A 23,416-nucleotide genomic window follows, 5' to 3' on the forward strand; every position below is an offset into this window, starting at 1 on the left:
TTGGCATACAGTAGGAGTCAACACCCAAGCCTTAATCCTGGCTTCCCCGCTTACTCTTTTTTTTTTTTTTTTAAGATTTTATTTATTTTTTTGACAGAGAGAGAGACAGTGAGAGCAGGAACACAAGCAGGGGCCGGGGGAGAGGGAGAAGCTTCCTGCTGAGCAGGGAGCCCGATGCCGGGCTCAATCCCAGGACCCTGGGATCATGACCTGAGCCGAAGGCAGATGCTTAACAACTGAGACACCCAGGCGCCCCTCCCCGCTTACTCTTACTCAGCATATCTGATGTCAGTTTCCTCACCTAGAAAATCCCTGCCCTAACCCTCATACAGAGCTGTCAAAGGAGCTATGTAATGAATGTGACAGCACTTTGAAAGAAATATTCAGCTTTTGTAATGATGCTGCAATCAACATTTGTAATAATAATACAAAATTTTAACATAAATGATGAATTCAAAACTAAATACAGCTCATTTTGATTAAAAAATTACCATAAGTAAAAAGGATATGAAGGATAACATTATTTAAGTGAGTACTGGTGGTATGAACTATAAAACAGACTAAATGTCCCAGCTCTTTCTTTTAATAAAGTGTTTTAGTAGTTATAAAATCACTATTAATTACTATTAATAGTTTTAGTTGTTATAAATTACCATTCATAGAAATGTGTCTTCAATTCATTTTTATAATCATTCAGTTACTTAAAAGATCATTTGAAAAGGACAACTGGGGCTTTGATGTTCAATATTATTATGATAAAGATTAAACACAATTAAGGTTCAAATCTAATTTATGGGTATACATTAGTGCATGATTATTATTCTTAATGATCAAAAAATTAATTCTATGCAATGAGTGCTCCACAGATCCAAGGCATGAGAGTACATTTTGCTATGGCTTGCTAAGTCAAAAGGCACTTCATTTGACATTATTTATAATATTAAAAATGGTTTTGCTAGCCAGAAAAATAAAATCTATTTCTATAATTATGTATATTATTGGCCAAGTTTTTAAAAAGCATTTTCTAAAATTTCCTGGTAGTAATAACAATAATATCACTGGGGCTTTAAATTAATAAAAAAATAATTTTTAATTTAAATGCCCAAATTAACTCAGCACTATTAATACACTTGAAAGAGCAAACTAACATGAGCATATTTTAACATTTGCTGCTTTGTGATAAGAATCCATAAGGCTTTACCTTCACAGAGTATGTTAACACTTAAAGACCCTTTTTAAATGTGGGAACTATAGCGGTTTTATAAAAAGAAAAGCAAAAATATTGGACCTGCAATAATTACAATATAGAGACCTTTTTTTTTTTTTCTTTTACATGAAGGAAGTATGTCTCCTTTGGCATTTTGCCCAAACTTTTCTACAAATGCAAAGGGTTATTTAGTAGATAGTGTTGCATAGACCACTAATGTACATTGTCTATTTGTTCTGCTTTTTGAAACACTGAAATAGAAATTTTAGCATAGAAAATTCCTTTTATGTGTTCAGTGAATCACTCTAAAACAGTATGTGAGATTTTCCACTAAAACAATGTTCTATCCTAAACTTAGGATATAAGCAGAGAAGCCTTCTTTACAAACAAAAATGGTTGAAAATATTAAATCTGTCTGATTCCAAAGTTACCAAAATCACTCTCAAAATCTTTTACTTTCCAGAAAGAAAATGCCAGAATTTTATTAACTTAACAATTCTTACGAGAAGTCTAATTTAAAATACACTAGCTTTCACAACTATGTCCCACAGAAGTCCCCTCACAAAATATCATCTATCAATCAATCTACTGAGGTCATATATCAGTGAGTACTTGATGAATGTCAGTGACAGATTGTTTTTAATGGTATCAGTAAACTAGATCTCATGTATGTTTTTGCAACCTTCTACACACAGTAATTTTGAACCCTTTAAATGTGCCATCATAAATGGTACAGTGGCTATGTAGGAGAATGTTATTTAGGATGAAGAATCATGATGTCTGTAGCTTACTTTGAAATAATTCAGTGGAGAAAAATGCACATACAAATAGACAGACATATAGGTAGAAATGGAGATAAAACAAAATGGCTTATATTATGAATGATGTGTGTATGGGTATTCATTGTACTAGTCTTTCAACTTTTCTGTATGTTTGAAAAATTATTGTTCTTAAATATTTTAAAATGGGATTTTTATACTTCATTGGTTTATCCTTAAAAGTAGATTTTAAAAGTTTTATTTTTATAACATATGAAGTTTAAAAACATAAAAATAATCAAGACTCTTCTTCATTTTTCTAGAAATTACTTTTCATAGTTTATTGGGTGTTCCACATTTTCAATTTTCTTCACATTGAGCACTAATGTTTTCCATCTGAACTGGCAATGAATAATTAACACTACTAATTAAACAAACTCAAGGAAATATGAATTCAGGAAAACTACTCAGTTTTCATACAGAATTCCTTGTACTCTCCATACTTGTCTGGACTTTCCCCAATATTCACTGTTACTAGACACTATCTCCATTCATCTATCCTCCTGGAAATAATCAGGGAGTGTGGCCTGTCATACTTAACACTTATTTCAAAGCCTGTGGGCACTCAAGACCTATAAGAATGATTTTTTTTTAAGGTGGAACATAAAGCTAACAGGATATGTGTGTCTTATAGAAAATCATGAACTGGTCTGTCTTTTGGTTTGAAAGGAGTTTTTTGTTTTGTTTTTGTTTTTGTTTTTGTTTCTGAGTTTTAATGAAGAGCTGTATAAGCTTTAGAGACCCTCAAGCACCCTGAGAAAAACTAAGAGAATTTTTAAAATTTAATCATAATGTCCCCTCCCTCTCCCCTCTAGATTTTCAGAACACCAACATTTTGTGTGATGGTCATACAAAGGCGGTTACCCCCTGCCTCTAAAATTCCTATATTCGCAGTTGCAGCTGCTTATTAGAACAAGATTACTGAATATTTCTATTCATCATCACTTTTGTCAGATAATAATGATGGGTATTTCTAGGCATATTTTAACTTCAACAATAAATTGGCCAACAGGAAATTTGAAAAATGAGTTTCTTATGAATGTAGCTTCCGTCAATATGTCACACCTTCATTTAACCAATGCTTATTTAAAATTCTCTCTACTTTCATGATAATAGCATACACCTTCAAAATGTATGCTATTAACATGTCTAAATTGGGAAAACATCTGATCTGTCAAATTATTTGGGGGGCTTGTTGTTTTAAGTACATTGTTTGAGGTGGCATATTTGGAAAGAATTCACTTATCACTCTCAGGCTTCATAGAGAACTAGCCTTGAAAACAAATGTATGTGGTAGTTCACTGCTACCATAGAGAATCAATAGCCATCTATTTAATTTGCTAAGACAATGTAAATTAGTAACTTCCAGCCAGATGTGTGATATACACATCAAACAAACTGCAACCTGTTCATTATGAAAATCCTGTCAACACACACAGAGCCACTTGATGACATTTCATCTTCCACATTTGCAGCTATAAAAATTGTCCTAAGAATTTTTATACAAAGAATTGGAGTTGAGACTCATAAAAGGGTAATCAATTTCAGCTTTTCATCTTGTGTGCTTCTGTGTGTTTATTTCTATTTTCATTCGGAGGTAGAAAACATTTAGAAAAATATGAGCCATGCTATTTTTCCTTCTGTAAATCATTTATCCTCATTACATCTTTTTAATCTGATGTAGAGTTGGTAGCCTAATCCTGCAGCTCTGGAGAAGTGTGTGAAGTGAAGAATGACAGAGTTAACAGAAGAAAGGAAGTACACTTATCCACTGGAAAACAAAACAGAATATTTCAAAATGACTCCAAACATAAATTAAGCTTACCCATTGGGAGGTCTAACTTGCATTCTGATCATTTATATGGGTCTGTGTGACTATATACCCTGCTGTTTGATAAAAAATGATTACTAACCACAGGCACCCACCAGAGAACAGAGTGTATGTATAATGCTTGTGATGTCTCAGACATACAAAGCACCTTCTTAAAGAATGTCCGTTTCCTTTCCATGGTAAGCAGACATAATTTTTCACTCCTTAATACTTCTGCTTCACAGAGTGGCTTATTTTATGAGTTATGTTTTGCCATTTTCTCTTATGTTTATTTTAATAATATAAAAAATTGCTTTCATAAAATAGATGGTTTTGTTTCATGATACCCAAAATATTGGTATGTTTGCTGCTCTGTATTAAAATCCACAGCTTTCTTGCTATTACAAAAACCTAACAGTATTTATTTTAGTACCATTCATTAAATGAAAGGAGTAAAAAGATTCTTCTTAATAACCAGCTATTATTCTTGAATACTGAATCCTCATTTACACCAAATTCATTTCCCAAGTCTATTGAATTAAATTATCTTATTAAACAGGACGCAGAGTAAATAGTCTATTGCCAAGCACAATATTTTCAAGTACTACATTTTTAACTCAGCAATTTAAAACAACGTGGAATGAATCTAGTCCTCATGGCCTGTAGTATAGTCTGATTCCAAATAGTACCCCTTAACCAACTCTAATGTGAAAATAGCATTTCTACTAAGTGCCGGGTGTGTCAATGCTTCCAAAGTAAACTCCTGAGGTCCCCTAAAATCACAACAATTTCAGTGACTACCAAAAAAACCCGGCAACTGTGCACACAAAAGGGCTCTTCATAAAGGCTTCCAACCTGAGCAATTCGACTTCACAGACATTATACAGAAGGTGCTTTCTTCACCAGCCACACACCATACCACGTGATCAGCCTGCAGGGCCACACCGCCGACCAGACACGATTATTGTTTCTAGAAAGAATAAGGCTCAAATGCCGCCACCGCGTCTGTCCAGCCATTTGTGCCCGTAGGTGGCACCGTGAGGCCAGCTCTTCACCTCGTGATGCGGTCACACAACGCGCGGGGCCTGGGCACCGGCCAAGACTTGCAGCATTAGCTCGGGTCCCTTTGCTTCCTGGAGGTTAAACTCAGACCCTCCTGGTCACTTAAACCCCCTTTGTGGTTCAGCGTAAGAATCACTCTCTCAGAACTCTTAACTTTGATTGGAGACTCTGGTTAATATTAAGAACTTCAAACCCAGATTTGAAAAAGTGAAACAGATGTCCTGTTTGTTAACCATAAATGGCTCCGTACGTCGGATGCTTTCCTCTCTCTCTCTTTTCTTTCTGCCGTATTAAGTTTTATTTAATGCAGAGTTCGCTTAAAAGGTTAAAAGAGAGAGAGAGCAGAAAGCAAATATAGACTGTGGATGGAAAAACTCCCAAGTCTTTCCCTAGAATATAACAAAGGAAGCTTCTTCATAAAGATGAAAGTGCTCAAGCTGCGGTCTCCCAGCACAGCCTGCATTCGGGGTCAGAACCTGCGTCCCAGTGGACCCCAGCCTCCTCTAACCCGCAGTGCCCACCACCCGCACCCTCCTGGAGACCAGGGTTGCCTGGAGTGGGCGAAGGGTTCCAGATTTGCACTCACGTGAGGACATAGTTGACGCTGACGATACAGTGTGGCCTGGACGAGCGGCTGTTGTGGACGATGGTCGCATAGCTCTGTACCCATACCCAGCCGCCGTGCTTCGCCAGGAACCTGTAGTACTTGGTGGTCACCTGCCCCTTCACGAGCACTGATGGAGAGACAGGAGGCAGCTGGGGGTGAAGGAGCCCGCTCAAACGCAAACCCTGGCGGTGGGAGTGCAGGTCCCTACGGGCTCTGACAACTGCGCCAGGCAGGAGGGAGAGACAACCCATGCATTCCCAAAGGAATCGACTGTCCTGTTACTTTGCATTGAGTCCTCCAGTCCCTTGCGATTGGCAAAGCGGTGGAGGGCGCTTAAAATAGGGGGATTTCCCCATTCAACTTTCTAACTAAGGAAGGTAGTGTCTGGGCAGCTGAACTCCGAGGCTCATGGTCCCTGTTCCCAGAGATTAAGTTCAAAGCAAAGCTCTATCAAAAGCCGAAGCAGGTCAGTGCACGTGAGCCAAGTGGCCTAGCCCCAGTTTTTATTCACGTCTTCAGTGAGGTTTGCAGAGGGCAAGGAGAGGGAAGCAGAAAACCCCTCCTGGGGGAATTTACCCAGAAACTCAGAAACTCGTCCCGCGGATATTAGAGGAACAAGGTGGGGCTCAGCGTTGGAGCGGCCGCTCGCTGGCAAGGGCCTTTCACCACCCCCCCGCCCCGCTACCAAGGCTTCCACCCATCCGCTTACTGTGGACTTAAATCACGCCCTCTCCCCTCCCCGGGACGCGCTGGGGTTAGTCCGGTGCCGGGAAGAGTGGCGCCTTACGCAGGTGGTGGGCGCAGCGCAGGTGGAAGGTGTCGCAGCCGTGCACGTGGTGGTACAGGGTCTTCTCAATTAGGTCCTGAGGTTCGTACCCCGTCAGCTCCGCTACTCTGCGGAGAGCAATCCTCGCGGCATGAACTCAGGGTGCCGGGATGCCCCCCACCCCCCAGACAGCCGTCTCAGACCTGGGTGCCCGCCCCCACTTCGCAGAGCCCGGTGAGTCGCCTCATCTGCAAAATGGGCTCCGAAGGTCAAGGAAGAGCTCTCAGACACTAAGCAGGGCCGCCCTCCCGCTCGGGTGATCCTTTCCCGCCTGAGCCACCCACCTGGAGTCCAGGAAGATGAGCTTCATGTCCAGGCTGGCGCGGAACATGAACATGTTGCTGTGCAGCTTGATCTCCGTGACGGCGCTGGGAGGCAGCGAGTGTCCCACGGCTACCAGGCCCACGTTCTGGTAGCAGCCATCGAAGGGGGACATGTCCAGGCTGTACTGGCGGATCTTCAGGTAGCCGCTGCAGTGAATGACCTGTAGTGGGGGTGGGGGTGGGGGCGGGAAGACTCAGCCACAGCCAGGAAACATCCCCAAAAAGGTGGGTAAGGGATTGAAACATTTTGAGACTCCCCCGGGGCCACAAAGGCCGTGTGGGCCACGGCCCGCACTGAGGTGTCCAAAGTTATTGGTGTTCCAGCGTCTCAAGGGAATGACTGTCCTGCCACACGGAACTCACCTGGGAGCTTGTAAAAATACAGAGGCTTGGCAACACCTGCCAACCCTAACTCCTCAAAATCGGGAAGTGGGGCCCTGGAACCTGCCTTCTAATCGTGTTTCCTCTCATTAAACAAGAGAACCATGGATTCGACCTAAAGCTCTGGTTCTTAACCCCTCTGGGGGTCGCAATCTGACGCTGTGAGTAAACTCCAGGATCCGCCAAAATGACTGACCATTTCAGACGCTTTACACACCCCCAAGGCCCATTATGAGCCCCAGATTAAGAGTCCCAGCGGCCGGGCAGTAACCGGACACAGTGAAACTAAGTCTTTAAACTTAGTAGTCCCCAAGTGTTCACAAAGTTCAACAACTCTCGAGGTGCTCCCGGGCAGACAGCGCTGTGGCGCGTGCAGGGGGATGCCCTCCGGGGCAGTCAGGGACGCCGAAATGTCCCTCCCACGCCGCCAGCTCCTCTTGTCCTGCCCTTTTCCGCTACACGCGGCTGGGATGGTCCCTCTCAGCCACGCACCTTGTAGCCGCCACAGGTGAGGCCCGCGTTCCTCTTGGCCAAGACGCACTTCATCCTCAGGAAGAAGGAGCGCTCGATCTCATACTCTGGGAGAGAGGAGCGGAGGGAGGGGCAGGTCGTGAGCCGGTGAGACGGGTGGGGCCGTGACCCAGTCCCTGCCCCTGCAGTGGCTAATTGGGGAAAAGCAATAAGTGAGGGGAGATGGGCCCAAGTGTCGCCGGTCCGCACTGCTTACCCTGGACGAAGTGAGAGTGGTAGGGCTGATGGGCCGTGAGCACAGCGGTCATCTCGTCGTGGTCCGCTGGGTGGATGTATTCATAAATGCTGTTCCCAGTCAGCTCTACCTGTAAAGAGGGGGGTATCACCTTCTCCGAGGTGGTGGAATGCCCCGGCAGGGCTAGAAGATTGGATCAGGGAGTCTACAGGACTGTGAGGACAGGGGCCAGAACTTTAGAGTCAGCCCTGAGTTTTAATTCCCGTTCTGCTGCCGGCTACCTATTGCAGTCTATCTAAGCTTCAGCTCCCTCATCTATGAAAGGAAATAATGATAATATAATAATAGTAAACTTCACGTTTATGCAGATTTCCAGTTGGCAGTGCCCTGACAATGTTCAGGTGAACACATCAGACGTTAGTAAGTAAACAACACCCATGGTGTTGGACTTACGGTAGGGACTCTAAAAGGCAGCAGGATAAGGGGTAAGGATAAGGGAAGTAGAGGAAAAGGGAGATGCAGACCTGCCAGCTGAGATGTTTCCAGTCCCAGAAATGCACATATAAGAGCTGTGGGAAAGCACCCCCACCCTTACCACGGGCCTCCAGCTCTCAGTGTAAACATGGAAGGCTGGAGGTGTGGACCACTCACCTACCTGAGAAAGACCCAGGTGGACTGAGGCTGTCTCCGAGATGTACATGATCTTCCCATCTGGGGCCACCACAAAGATGAAGCCATCCAGGGTCTAGGGAGATAGAAACAGAGTTGAATGGAGACGACCCCCCCCGCCCCCGCCCAGGGCCATGAGGAGAAACTGGGGTTGGGGGCAGAAGTTAGATGTTCAGTCAGGAAGAGCGGACAGAGGGGATAGAGAGAGGCTGATAGGAAATAGGGCGTAGAAAACTTGCCACAAGAGTCCCTCTCTTGTTCATTCCAAATATGTAAGCATCTGGGACATGCAGCACACTGGGAGATGCCCGGAGGAAGTAGCTGGCAAGGCTACTGCCCTCCGAGACTCGGGATTCACCAAAATGGACAATACAGACATATCTATAGCATACACACACACAAATACAGGGGGCAGGGGGTCACAGCCTGTGATAAGAAGGTAGGTTCTTGGGGTGATGGTCACTGAAAGAACGAAAGGTTTCCTGTTTCAGTCTTGGAGGACTCCATAGTGGCAGCATCCTATAATGGAAAGAGTACCAGCAGGGCTGGGAAATGGGCACTGAACCATATGGAAGGGCTGGTAGCCTGAAAAGTTTGTAGACAGAAGGCAGCTGCTCAATAGCTCCAGAAAGAATCTGGGAGAAGGGTTTTAGGAAATGAGAGGCTTTCCAGGCAGCAAGTCTGTAAGAGTAGTGGTATAGTGTGTACATATGTGTGTTTATGTTGATGCATCAAACTGACAGGCTTTCCATGAAAGAAAGTCTTAGACTTTCAATATCCCTTTATCTCTGTGAATGAGGCTTCAGTCCAGGCAGTGGGGACATAAAGATGAGTCAGATCCTGCTCTCAAGTTGCTGGAAGTCCAGCAGCAGTAACTGGCTAAAGACAGATATAATGACCACACAGCTGAATAGACAGTGTTGTAGGGCCACAGAGGCTGAGTGGCCAGAGACCTGTGGGAGAAGCAGAGAGGCCTCAGAGGAACTATTTGAGCAGAGCCTTGAAGAGGAAGCTTGAACTGGAGATGGGAGAAAGGGTATCCTAGGCAGAAGGAATGACGTGAGAAAGGCAGGGACTGGGGGGAGGGTGTATCTGGTGTACTCAGGTGTGATGGATTTGGTGTGCCAGAGATGGGCTAAGAAAGTACACCACTGCTGGGTTTTTGGAGAGTTTGAGATATCAGTCTGAGGAATTTGGAGATGCTCTTGTAGGCATCAGGTTTCCAACAGTTTCTACACAAGGAAGCAGGGAAATAGCATGCTTAGGTGTGTGTGTGTGCGTGTGTGTGTGTGTGTGTGTGCCTTGTTTCATTTTGTTTTGTTTTTTAATGGCAGAATGTGGACAGTGACCTACAGGAGGAACAAGTGGGGATGAAGAGATCAGAGATGGTTGAGCCTAAATCTGGGTGGTCACCGGTTGGTGATAAAGAGGGAGAGTTTAAGTCAAAGATGGTTCTAGCTGTGGAATTTATAGTGGCAGAAAGAGAAGCTGAGAGGGACTTCAAGGTCATTGAGTAGAGGGTAACACCATGAACCAAGATTGAAAATTTAGGGAAGCATGGTGAGTTTTTGTATGAGTGGCAGTCTGGAGGAGGGAAGAAATGAATTCTTGTCTTGGAGATGCTAAACTTCACGTTTAGCCAGATTTCCAGTTGGCAGTAAGAAATAAAGGTCTGGAGCTCCAGAAGGGTGTCTAGACTGGAGAAACCAGCTGGAGTCATGCAAATGTGGGAAAGAAGTTGAGGTGATGGTTTTGGCTGAGATCACCCATGAGGCCTTGAAGTTGTGAGAGGAGAAACAGAGGTGGAACTTTGGAGAAATGCCAGCATTTACAGCCAGACAGCAAGGGGGAAACCAGAGGAACAAGTAGAGAGGGAGAAGAATCCAGGAAATTGTGTTACTTTAGAAGCCAAGGGAGAGGGTGAATGTCAAGTAAGCAGTGCCACCTCTGTCAGGTACTTGCCCCAATGTCCCCTTCTCAGTGAGGTCCTCTATAATGTCTCCATTTTAAGTGGCACTACTAAAACACAGCCCCCCCCCCCGCCCTTCTTATGTTTCTCCACAGCACCTACACCACCTGTTACTATGTTATACTATGTAAAGCACCTGTGTGGGTTTGCAAGGCTGCTCTCCTTAGAATGTAAACTCCATGTGGGCAGGACATTCTGTCTGGCACACAGTTGGCCCTCCTATATTTGTGGAATGAACAAAGTCGGGTAGGATAAGAGATGAGCATCTTTATGCTGGATATCAAAATGTGGTGGGGCCAAGACAGAGCACAACAGTTAGGAGAGATGCCAGACTGCAAGGGTGTGGAAGTGAGGGCAGCAGGCAGAGTGATGGAAACTGAGGGGGTAATTAAGTCCTTCCAGCAGTGTGGGATGAAGAAGAGGGAAAAAATTGGGCAAGAACTAGGAGTGGAAGATTGTTTGGGTTTCATTCTCTTTTTTATATTGATGAGGGAAATTAGCTGGGAGCATGGAAAGACTGGGGGGGGGCACTTTTTGAGAGACAACTGATGAAAGGTGTCCCTGAGAAAGGAGAGGGACAAGGCCTTTCTATTTAATTCAGAGGTTTGGAGGCCAGGCCTGTGAGGGGATGCTTACATGGGCCTTTCTGTGTGCTCTGTGACAGGAGAATCTCTTTGGCCTCCAGGACTGAGGGAGGGACAGCGTAGGACAGGGGAAGCCACAGCACTCCTGCTGGGCCCAGGAGGAAGAACCAGCTCAGATTCCCACCATGCTATTTAGGTTTGAGGCTCCCACATGAGGAGCTGGCGGTGGACATGGATAATAATAAGGGGGTGGAGGGTGGGAGACAAGTGTCAAGCCTAAAAATGCCACCGGGAGTTTTGCTATTTTAAATATTTGCTATGCGACTTAAGCGGGCAACGGGCAATTTAAAACGGTGTACACTGCAAACAAGGCGGTAATGGGCGCCTCCACATTGGGTAAACTCATTACCTGGGGAGCTGTGTGTGTGTGCGCGAGGGTCTGTACACGGGTTGGGCTGGCCTGGGGTGAGAGCTCATGGAGAGAGAGGAGAGGGCCCGCGAACTACAGGGAGGAGACGAAAGAGTTGCAGACGCAGCTGGATCCGGAATGTGTGGGCTTAAAGCATTGATGGGCATTTCTACCAGAGTCCCGTTATTCCTGTGTAAATCCTTCATTTCTGGCGGTTTTGCAGCCTGGCCCGGCGCGCTCCCGTTCCTTCAGCGGAATGGTGTCGAATGGCGCTCCCTCCCTCGGTTCAGCCATCCTGATTTGGGGCCTTGCGGGACTCCCTTCTAAACCCAACGTACCCATTGTCACCTTGCCTTCCTCTCTTCCTCGAGAGGTGCCATCAGCCCCCAACGAGGTTAAGAACTCAACTTTTTAATTTTGAAGAAGCTGTAGGGGCTGCGAGAAGGCTACGTCTGCGCCTCATCCCATTTCCCTAAAAATCAAGAAGCCCGGCGCCGGTGCCAAGCACCTGAGCCCTCGAAGCATGTGTGCCTCCGCGCCGGTACCTGGAGCAGATGGGAGCCCAGTTCTCTGCCCACGTTGTCCAAGGGGCTGGTGCGACTCGAGTGGCCCCACGCCTCGCCGAGCCCTGTGGAGACACAGAGACACCCTTTAGCGATGGGACTCCGACCTGGCTAGCAGTTTGAGCCTCATCTCGCGGTTCTGTCACACACAAGTTCGCACCCATGACTGGATACCATCCGAGATCCCCGGCACCAGGACAGCCTGGGACGCGAGCCGGTAAATTTCGGCCCCGCCCTCTCCACTTACAAAGGACTGCGTAGAGGTCAGACTCCCCCTCCCGGACCGCTTCTCAGGAAGGACAGGGCCTTGGCGGAGCGCCCCTCCTGGCAGTACCCCAAGTAGCTGAATTTGAGGACCGCCTGTGCCCCGACGGGGCCGACACCGAACCCCCGCGGTAACTTTTGGGTAGGTTCACTAGTGTGCTTAGACGGGTGAGGGACACTACTTCTCTCCCAAAGTTTCATCATCTTCCTTATCAGGAGGCCAAGGATGCCCACACATCAAGGGAATGCCGCGGCGAATACCTGAGGCTTCGAGCCAGGTCCAGCTGGCCCTTGATGGGCTTTCTCATTGGCTGCGGGGCTCTCCAGCTATTTTCCTCCCCTAGGCCTCTGACTTTGATTCCCTCCGTAGAAATCCGTTTGCTTGCGAATGGCTTCCAGCACCAACATCCCAGAGCAATCCTTCCTCTGCTTCCCCACCTCCCCACCCCTAGCCAGCCCTCGACTTACACGTCCTAACTTTGACTCAAAAAAAAAAAAAAAAAAAAGGTATACGCTCTTTTGAAGTTACTTTCAGGTTCTAATACCGTCTTAGCAATATTCCCGTTCCTTATTGGATATAGACAATCATTCCGTTTCTCTACTTTCCAGGTACCATCTATTAACAAAGTCCCTTTCTCGCCTCGATGCTACCACGTTAAGATCTTTCCAGGCGTTGCCAGAAATCATTTCTCCGGTGATGCCTAAAAAATAAAATTCTCTGAATACCTGTGGCTGATTTTTTTAAAAAATTAATATGGAATCTGCTATAGTACCTGTTTGTAGAAAGAAAATGAAAAGAAAAAAAAAAAAGCCAGAGGAAACCTGAGGAGACAGAGGTTATACTACCTGTAACTACTTACAGGTAATATTTTTTAACAGTGTTGCTGCTGATTTAACTAGGTAAACTCTTTTATTCTTACACCAATAAACAAGGTTTAACATGACAAAAAGGGGGATGATTTACTGATTTACTGCATTAAAGTACAAATCACTATGAAGTACACAATGACAGACACACTCGCATTGTAATATGGGGGTGAGGGCGGATCTTTCAGAATAAAAGATGGAGTTGGACTCTTAAAATGTGTTGGCCAGGAGCTGCTTCCTAAGCAAGCGATCAAAACCCTGGTAACGAGTAACCATGAGCGCCCCTTAAGCTCGAATCGGGTCTTTCTGGGTGTTTGCACATCTAAATAAATCTAACGATTTCCCCACCGCTCTGCAAACACTGAGGCTCCCCGCCCGCGGCCGGACTCCTCTCCCTCCCTCGCCTCTCGTCAATCCCTCCTGCCTCTTGAGCCCGCCCCAGTTTCCCTCCCTTGAGTGACTCCACTGCCCAGATGCTTTGGTCCTCCTGGACTGTTCAGGAGGGCCTCCGCCACAGCCACCTGTACACACCCCTTCCGTGTCACCTTCCCTTTGCTCCTCGGGTCTCGGCCAAGCTATCCTCCCTTGTTTCCGGCACGACGCGTTCATTTTTTCATCGCTGCTCACACACACACACACACACACACACACACACACACACACACACACACACAAGTGGCGGAAGGGGCGGGGCTGTTGGTTTAGGAGGGCAAACTGGGGAAAGGGGAAAGGAACCTGCTGGGAGAGCCGGGGACGCGGGTGGCGCTGGCCGGGGGACGCCAGGGCCCAGCCGAGGCCTGAAAGCGCCAAGCTGTGCGGGGGTGAAGGGCCGGCGCGCTCCGGCGCCCTGGGAGCTGGCAGAGGTCTCCTCGCGTCTGGAATCTTGTCTTCCGGAAGGGTGCGAAGCCTGCGCTTGGGGCCAACAAACGCCTTTATTCTAAAAACTGTGAAGTTCTCCCAAGTCGGCTGGAAACAGCCCGGGAACGGCCTCCCGACCCGAATCATTTGAAAATCCCCGAGCTGGGCTCGGGGTTAAGTACTGGTTCCGAACCCCAGCGCCAGCCTGGACTGTTTGTTGTCTCGGGTTGCGGCCTCATTAGTATGCGCCTACGAGGGAAAAACAAGACTTCCCCGCAGGTTAATAAACAGCCGGCCTGGCGCAGGTTAGCTGGGGCCTCCCTCGCCCTCTCCTGCCCCAACCCCCACACCTTTTAAGGAAACTTTTGCTTTCACGGAGCATTGCCTCCTCTATGTTTGCGGTTGAAATCTCCGTCACACGGTTTTGTCTGGGTTAATGTTTCATAAGGGACTGGCTGTCCTCGTCTACCTGCCAGGCTTTCCTGACCTAATCCTAGGGCTGAGCTCGCCCTTCAGCCTTCCCAGGACACCTTCTGAAGCCCCGGTCAAAGGTTCGGCCTCCCGAAAATCCTGGAGTGGGCCAGAGACCCCTCTCCCCGGACCCCCTCACCTCCTGCAGGCGGTGACCTGCTCCCGCACCCAATTTCAGTTGGCGAGGGGAGTAAGCTGAGATTTCGTTTCTGCACTTGACCTACCGCAGAAAATTCACAAATCCTTTGATTGTCTGTTTAAAATGAGGAGGAAACCAGCTCCCTTTGCGGCAGGATTACAGTGGGAACAAGATCTAAAGATTCTCTTGTAATTCGGTGAGGCCGAGGGAACAGGGTTTTGCAAAGGAGAAAAGGAGCTCTGTGAGGGAGGCGATAACTAAATCGGGTTTTAGACAAAAGGATTTTCCCCAGCTAAAGTGGCCGAAGACAAAGGAAAACATAATCTATTTTGGAAGATTTCCAAGATATGCCACATTAACCTTAGCAGATAAATTTTGCTTCTCCCCGCCCCCCTCTACCCTTAAAGTCTGGTTTATCATATTTACATAAGTAGTACTAGAAGGGATGTATCTATTATGGATCTGAAGGGCTAGCTCACATTTCATGTGAAAACCCCGGCGAAGTTTCACTCTTACCCTCAGTGCTCGGTTGAGCCATTTCCATTTAAATACCCCCTGACCCAAGGATTACCTCAATGGACTGACTGCACGGGTTTTGTAATTTCCTGAAAATGAGATTTCGATTTATAAAACAAGAAACCAATTAGTAACCAAATGAGGCGAAGTAGATCCACTAAAATTGACCTAATCCCACAGGCACAATTTAGGCCCGTTCTTGGCGAATGAATGATGAGCCCCAGTCTAGCGTGAGCTCAAAGCATCATCCAGCTGTGTTATTACAAGCAGCAAAAATAAATTGATCGAGCTTTTCCTTCGGAATGAATTTCATACCCTTGACAAAATATAGATTACAGACCTGGCATCATCACCTCCTTCACTCAGACAGGAAGAGGAGGAAGAGAAGAGCTTGTTCTACTGTTCTTTCCCCCCTCCCTTTAATAAACTATATCTCAATAGAAATGTGTCCTCCTTATAGTAGTTCCCAGAAAGCTTCATCTGATTGACAGATCGCGATATACCTTTTAGGAATATGGGGGTGGGAAGGGACTGGAAGAGCTGTCCCAGGATCTGACCACAATTTGGTGACTACGGTAGGGAAATGCCCTCCGAGACCGCGCTCCTAACTTCGGGTCCCGGAGGGACTTGTGTCAGCCATCTGGGTTCCCTCCACCACCCTCGTCCAGCAATCTAACGGTCTTCCTGTGAGGGCTCCGGAGGCCTCAGAAGCTGTGCTCTCTGGGGAAGAGAGGGACGGAGATTGGGCGCCCTTAGACAAGACAGAGCGCCCGGAGCGGTCACTGGGTAGAAGGCTGCTTCCCGCGGCTCGGCGTACCCACCCCCACGCCTCGGGCGCCGTGGCCCTCTCGGCTCGAGGCGCCCTCCGGCCACCTGGCGGGTGTGGCCGACCTCCAGAGGGCGACGGTAGCTGTGCGCGGCCGCGCAGCAGCCTGAACCCTACAGTGTGCGTCCTGCACTCCCCTGTGTGTTCTGCACTCCGCAGTGGCGGTGTGTACCCTGCTCTCCCTTGCGCGCCTCTGAGACCCCTGGCCGCGCCCGGGGAATCTGCAAATATTAGTTATAAATCTGGGGTGGAGCCTGATGGTCCCAGCATTGATTGTCTCTGCACCCTCGCTGTGCTCTGGCCCTGGAGCTAGGGCTTCCAGGTCGGGATCGAGAATGCCGGCCAAGCTGGCCTCCGGCGTCAGAACCCGCCGCGAAGAGAGCGGGAGCTGCAGGAACCAAGGACAGGCGGGGTTCAGCCTTGTCCCAACTAAATTGTGGGACGGAAATGCACGCGGGGTTGACAATAGTGCACGCGTGACGCTGAAAAACGTCAAGCGGTGTCGCCCCAGGGCTCCACGTCTTCAAACGTGGCCGGAAGGTGCAATGCCATCGCCCCAAAGGCAGGCGCGGGTGGGCGGACAAGGCTGCCCCGCTGTTCAGGCGTATCCCGCTTGTGTTCCATTTGGCTGCCGGGACACGACCGCCGCACTACTGTCCGCTCGGGCGGGGTCTCCACTTAAGGTTTAAACAACGGCCCGTCCTTGGGGCGGTGGCCCGGGCAGCACGAATCACAGAGGGAGCACTCCCGCACCCGCCCGGCCCCTGCTTGGGGCAGGCGCGCTGGGACGTCTTCGAACCTTGGAGGGCAGAGACCTGGTCTGGACCGTGCGGAGACTCCAGCGGGCGCATTCTCGGCTGCGGCCACCCGCGGCCGGGACAGAATGGGCCTCGCCGGGCCGACCTGGCCTGCGAGCGGCAGCAAGCAGGCTTCTCCCAGCTGCGTGCTTCGTTACGTACCAGAGGGCGGTAGAGGTTTCTACAAGGTCGCTGTCTCGGGTCCGGCCCGAGCCACCGAGGTCGAGCGACTCCGCGCAGGACCCGCCTCCCGGATGGGACTACCTGCAGAAAGTTTGCTCCACACTTCTCCAACAATGTTTTAGTACTAAGTAGCAGGCCCCTTGCTAAATACTTGAGGGCTCTCCTTCCCTACGCAAAACTTAAAATTCCATGAATCAGACCGGCAATGGGTGGACAGCTAACATCATAAGGTGTTAGCTGGGTCTAAACTTCATTCTATTGAGAAATACCTGGGCCGACATAGAGCCAGAATCCATGGGTTCGAATTGTGTCCACATTTGCGTCTGCAAATCTCCAAGCTGCCGAGATTTCCCCCAGGATTGAAAAATAACTCCCCTAGAAATCATGTTTGTCCTCTGGAAAATTAGCCTGATTTTAGCTTCAGGTGTGTGATTGTACCCTGCTTAAAAGCATCTCGCCATAGCTTATAATGCCCTATTTCGCTGTTGTTATTGTTTTTATTAGTGACCGTCCCCTTTAAAGAAAAAAAAAGTATTTTTTTCATTGATCTAATCTACAATTTCAAGCACATAAATCTGCCTTGCAAATGCTCTGTGCGGAGGTTAGTTCTGCCCTCTACATTTTAAGTCAACATCAAAACTGGAATTAAACAGAGAAAACCAGCGTGGAGCGTAAACTGGGCTTAAAGGCTTTTAAATGAGAAAAACTTCTGTAAGAAAATAAACATGGAAACCTAATGCTCAATCATTTCCCCGAGCAGCAAGAAAAACAACCTTAAATCACCCATCCACGTGGGAAATGGGGCCTCTTCTTCTCTTTCAGTTCTTGGCCTCAAAAAAATATAAGGCGATTAAGGATTTCAATCTTGAGGTGAATATTATAGAAGGGGTCTGTGGAGGTTTGTTTAATCATCCTTGTCCTTCCAGCCTTTGTAGAGACTCGCTTTCCTGCACAGTGACTAATTTCATTTCTGTGATTATTTTTATTTTCCCAGGACATCTTGACAATGAAATGGTAGTGTGATGTTACCAAGATTCTCAATGGCTATAGATTTGAAAACATGTCTAATCCTTTCAAAGGTTATTCAGCAAGCCACTACGCCCCCAGCTAAAACCTGTATTATAGCTGGATAACAAATACATATTTCTTTTTAGTTGAATTTGTCTTATTTTGCACACAAGGCACACCATCTCTCTTTTTTATCCTGTCTTTCTAGCTTTGATAACACCAAAGACTCATACATTTCTCAAGTTTTTTCTTTGCAAGGCTATTTTAGAATGGAATATGCTGCCAATGGGAGATACGCAGTTTTAATGATTTCACAGTAATTTTCCCTGTGTTTTTTTAAGTATGAAGTCTCCAATCTAATGCTTTATTCTTAATTATTCCAGGCACCCATATCCCGTTCCTGTGTTCCCAATCTCTCTTTCTCTCTCATTTTTTCTTTCAACAGCTCAATTTTATCCACTCAGATAAGTAAAAACTGAAGTTTGCCCCAGACCAGGAATCTACCAGAACCTGGGGAAGGGGGGAGCTATATTTAGTGATGGGGAATTAGCTATATTTTAAGTATTTTCTTATGTCTTTCAAATGTAAGTATGGAAAGATTTCTGTGTGTTGATTTAAGCCTTTTGATATTACCTGGGTATTGTAGATGAAATGTAATCTGAGCCAAAACAGTGGAGTTTTATAGTCATCCTTGTGCTTATAACTAAGATGTCATCAGATTTATAATTATTTTAGATTATATACCTTGCAAAATCCATATGTTACATGTGACAGAATGCTTACCATGATGAAAAAGCTATCATTTACTCCATCCTTAGAACAAAATTTAAGACCTACTATGTGCTGGAATGGCATCAAGATAGGTGTAAACAGGAACTACAGCTTCAAATTCTTTCTATTTCTCATCACTAAAAAAAAGGTTACCTCCACAAAAAAGTGCCCAGTTTCCCCTACTGTCATGGGCCCAGTTTGGTCTACTCTTCTGCCTTCAGTCCACAGCTGAACCCAAATCTGGCACCCTCTGCAGGTTGTGCCTGGTTTTGCTGCTTGTGGTTTTTTCACTCCTTTGAAAGATGTTGGTTTTTTGGGGGTTTTTTTTTTGTTTGTTTTCTTTGGGGTTTTGTGTGTGTGTGTGTGTGTTGTCATTATTCTTCAATATTTTAAAGGGCTTTAATATTTTAAAGGTTGTCTGGGTTTTGGATTTTTGAAGCTAATCTATCCTTAAAATTAAAACTTCATCCCTAGGAGCCAGCTGTTCGGATAACCCTTCTAACTCACCGGGTGGAGACTGCGGGTGAGTTATGAGCTCAACAGTAGCTGGAGAAATAAATGATGTGCCCAGAGTTCACACATCGTCCATCCCCTCCTCCCCATAAACTCACACTAGTCCACCGGAGAAGGGAGAGGAGGGAGGGGCCCGGGGCTCCGGAGGAAAGTGAAGGGGGCTGCAGAAAGCACAGTCGTAGTTAAAGTAGCCACAGGGGATCCGCCCGGCCACCAAGGGGACTCCAGGGGGCGGTGGGGGGGGGGGGGTTCTTTGCCAGTGCTCTCTTTAAAAAAATAAGAAGTTGGCTAAGAGAGTTTACCTTCTGTTCCTCCTATTTACCACGCGATTTATAATTTGTGGAGTTAGCATTTATTTAAGACAGCTTGCTCTCTTAGAAAACAAAACCAAAACAACAAAAAACCAGCCCGCAACCCTCCCGGCCGCGCCAGCCCTGGTCTGCGCGACAAAGACCAGCCCCCGGCCCGGCAACTCCCTGGGCGCTCCTAGCCCTCGTTCTGTGCCCGCCCGGGAACGCCGATCCCCTATTCTTTTCCTCCCGCGATTACTCGCAGCCCCACAAGCAGCACCATATGCTTCTTCTGATCAAACAGCGAGCGACATCGGCACCGATAATTGACGAGACCCGCTAGAAATCACGCAGAAAGGGAACCCACTGAGACCGCAGGGGCTGACAAATCACTGCTAATAATCCTGTTAGGAACAGCGCGGCCAGCCGAGTTCGCAATAGCTTTATTTTTATAAAGTAGGCGCTGACAGTATAAAAGACAACGAAATCTCTTTTTTTTAAACAGAAGGCAGTGTAGCATAATAGTACTTTTCCCACCAGCATTTCTCAGCACAGTTTGAATGGGAAATATGGTTTTTTAATATATAAGTTCCCCCCTTTTCTTTTCTTTTCTTTTCTTTCTTTCTTTCTTTCTTTCTTTCTTTCTTTCTTTCTTTCTTTCTTTCTTTCTTTCTTTCTTTCTTTCTTTTTTTAACTTTTCAGGAACTTTAGGTTTTGATTCCTCTCTTCCTGTGGTTTCCAGGGTCATTTGAGATTGTTCAAGGAACTGCTTTAAGACAAAGCAACTGTAACACTACTTGTAGTTCTGGGGTAAAATTGAACTATAATTTGAAAGTTTTCCTTTAGTGCCCCTGGCTAATTTGTCGACACGTTTTGCAAGATTTTGATTCAGATAATAACTTCTAGTCAAGATCAAACAAAGTGAAACTCCATGCCCAATAATGGCTATTTCCTTCCCCCTATTTCCTTAAAAGAAAACAACAGACCCCAAACACCCAAAATCAACAATAACATAAACCTCTGTGGGTCAAATAAGACATTTTGGTTTGTAAATAAACAGGGTTCTTTCTCTTGGAATTTTTTGTTTGTTTAGTATTCTCCCCTTTATATTCCCCAATCTCTCTCCTCTAGCAAAGATGTATCTTAAATACTTTTTAAAAATCTGTACATATTATTTGAATGTGGGTAAAGGAAAGGATGGGGAGATGGAAGAGAGAAGTATCCTTTTCCTAGTGAGTATAAATGATTTTATACAGGACAGTGTTCTTTGACAGCTGCTCTGTCCTCACACAGTGAATCTTGATAATCTAAATACATGTTTTAAATCATGACCAGCTCAGCTGTTCTTCCTTCTAGGCCTTAAAAGACAATTTTCCCAGGACTCGTTTGCCAACCTGCCACCTAGAAGATATTTTCCACGCGGGCTAGTCTTCTTGAGTCAACCTTTAGTATTTGGGTCCTAGCCTATTATCTCAGAGATAATATCAAACTCAGAGTTGCAAATCATGAAGCCCCAGAGTTAGTTTCAGAATGTGTGAATGTCTCAAAAACTCAGAATAAATTTGCTATAAGCAGTCAAGAGACTGGTAAATTCAGGACAAATTTGTTCATAAATATGCCTGCTTCTCTTCTGCAGAATTATAAACTTGGAGAGAAATTATTTTCTAGCTTAGCTAGCTCCATGTACATGAGTCTGTCTATATGTAGCAAAATACAAGAATTTGGCAATGTTCCTGCCTTCTGCTAGATACAATTCTAACAAGAGGAATTAAAAAAAAAAAAAAAGAGTCATGTTTGGATTACTTGTACTTTCAGTGGAGCTCAGTATCTGAAGTGTTGACAAAAGCACTGTTGGGCTGCTTCCCAACCAAACATATCCGATGGACTGGAGAGAAAGTAGTAATGGGGAAGTAGAAAGGGCCACAAAAAGGCAACAGGAATTCTAAGTTCAGAGAGGTCCTTAGTCAAGCAGCCATGCTAAACTTCCCTTTGCAGAGAGTATGTATGTATGTGCGAGCGTACGCCTCTGTTCAGTGGTGTAGGCTCACTCACTGGCAAACCTTTACCCCTTCTGCCTTTGAAATCCCATCTGGGCAGAGTCACTTACCTTCTGGGAACACTACTCTCATTTTGAGATAGCTGGTGGTGAGTCTGATTATGGATGCTTTGTCCAGCTGCGAGGTGATAGCCGAGGGCAAAGGCAGTAATTTAGCCAGTTCATAAAATTCACTGTTTTCCTTCTCCCTCCTAGTCCGGGCAGCATTTTTGGACTTCTCTTTCATTGTGTCTTGTTCTCCCTTTCTTCTTACAGCATAAACTCCACAGATTCATCCAAAAGCAACAATAAACTTTCAATTAGAGATCATATTTGGCAAAAATATAAAGCACACTTTGAATGAAAAGACCGAAGTCTTTGCTTCAGTGTATTGATGTCAGTGAAAGACCAACGCAGCAAACAGAAAATGATTTTCTTTAAAAATAGGGGACGCGAATGCAGGAAAGTTGCTGATCCACGGCAATCTGGACAATCCTAGGCGTCTCTGAGTATCAAATGCCGGCGGGACCCCTGAGAAGCCAGCCTTTTCTTCTGTTCGGCGAGGCAAACCCCGGTCCCCAGAAGATCGACATAATAATCCCCGACGTTTGCTCTTCAGTCCCGCGGCGTTTGAGGCGGCTCCGAGCCCCTTTGGGAAGAACAGGAATGCCGGACAACTCTTTCAGGCCACTGTGAAGAGAACAGCATCAGAGCGTAAGAGATCTGCAGCTCCGCAATCACTCATGCACTCGCCCGAATTCCGAAAAACGGCCGGAAAAGGCCTCAGCTCGCCTCAGCGCGCCTCTCCAGGCTCCGCGTTTTTGTTTGTTTGTTTGTTTGTTTGTTTGTTTAAGATATGGAGGAAGGGGAGAGACTGAGCCCCCTGCAAATAATGCTCCCATTCCCTCATCCATGCCAGCCACATTCTCCAGCCCCCTGGGAAGTTGCCCAAATAACAAAATACATATTTTTGAAGACCCTTAGAAGACCCTCAGTCGCCGGTCCCCGTGCCTGTGCCCAGGCCAAGCGCATGTCCCAGGAAAGCAGGTTTCCACAAGTCAGAATTCCTCCACAGCGCCGAGGCCGCCTTTCAGTCCCCCCACTTGGGCAGATCTGGAATTTGGCTACTTCTCTAACTTGGGTCTCAAGTCTCAGGGAGTCCTCAAAAAGTGGCACTTACACATCAAGTCCCTCGGGACTCCCAAGGCGACCCAGGGCTCTCCCTGCCCAGCGGGGGCGGCAACACCCCGGGCAGGGCAGCGCCAGGTTAACAGGTGGCACATTCACGACAGCCCCTCGCAGGCATGGGGAGGGGGGAGGGGGGAGGCGTCCCGGCCTGTCCCCCTCCGCCGCAGAGCCGCGGGTGCCTCTGGGCGGGCGCAAGGTGTCTTCCGCTTCACCTACCTTCAATCCCCGCTGGCGGCAAAGGGTGCAGAGGCGCGCACCGCTTAATTGTACTCATGCCTACCATCCAACTCCGCCGGCCTCTCGGCTTCCCACCGGCAGAGAGGAGCAGAGCGCGCCCTGGCTCCCTTTTCTTTTCTCGGTCATGAATTGGGGAAGGGGTGCGTGGGAGAACGAGGGGGATGCAGGATTTGGCACGGGTGAGGTGGTTTTAGAATCCTCCTCCTCGGTAGTTGCTACGAAGCCAGTATTATTCCTAATTGGAAGCCGAAAACGCCCCCCTGTAACTTCTTTATAGCTCACCGGGTTTAGCTTCAACTTCACTCCCGGGCTCCCTCTCTCCCGCCCTCCCTTAATGCCACTCACAAACTTCCTCGCCTCCAATTGGCTCGGCTTGCCCCGGGGAGAGGCCCTCATTGGCCGGCCGGGCTGAGTGACGCGAGCACGACCCGCACCACCCCTTGCGCGCCCCTGCTCGGGGCTCGCTCTGCTACCCGCGTGGCTGCAGCGCTCCCGACGAGCCCTGGGCACCGGTGGCGG

General features: G+C 47.0%; 1 protein-coding gene across 1 annotated transcript in view; it reads right to left on the reverse strand.

The window, feature by feature from the left end:
- The window catches only part of SIM1 (SIM bHLH transcription factor 1), a 69,588-nt gene extending 46,415 nt beyond the window's left edge, over positions 1 to 23,173 (reverse strand). The window contains exons 1-9 of the mRNA XM_054505477.1: positions 22,877 to 23,173; positions 21,545 to 22,162; positions 11,917 to 11,999; positions 8,392 to 8,485; positions 7,762 to 7,866; positions 7,527 to 7,612; positions 6,615 to 6,814; positions 6,292 to 6,398; positions 5,484 to 5,631 (exon numbers count right to left, since the gene is read on the reverse strand). Of these exons, the coding sequence (XP_054361452.1) occupies positions 5,484 to 5,631; positions 6,292 to 6,398; positions 6,615 to 6,814; positions 7,527 to 7,612; positions 7,762 to 7,866; positions 8,392 to 8,485; positions 11,917 to 11,999; positions 21,545 to 21,719 (998 nt within the window). The 5' untranslated portion in view covers positions 21,720 to 22,162; positions 22,877 to 23,173. The remainder of the gene's footprint in view (positions 1 to 5,483; positions 5,632 to 6,291; positions 6,399 to 6,614; positions 6,815 to 7,526; positions 7,613 to 7,761; positions 7,867 to 8,391; positions 8,486 to 11,916; positions 12,000 to 21,544; positions 22,163 to 22,876) is intronic.
- Between the last annotated feature and the right edge of the window lie 243 nt (positions 23,174 to 23,416).

Source organism: Mirounga angustirostris, unplaced genomic scaffold (assembly GCF_029215605.1).
Source record: "Mirounga angustirostris isolate CCGP_5_RB_7025 unplaced genomic scaffold, mMirAng1.0.hap1 SCAF_8, whole genome shotgun sequence".
Taxonomy (NCBI): Eukaryota; Metazoa; Chordata; class Mammalia; order Carnivora; family Phocidae; genus Mirounga; species Mirounga angustirostris.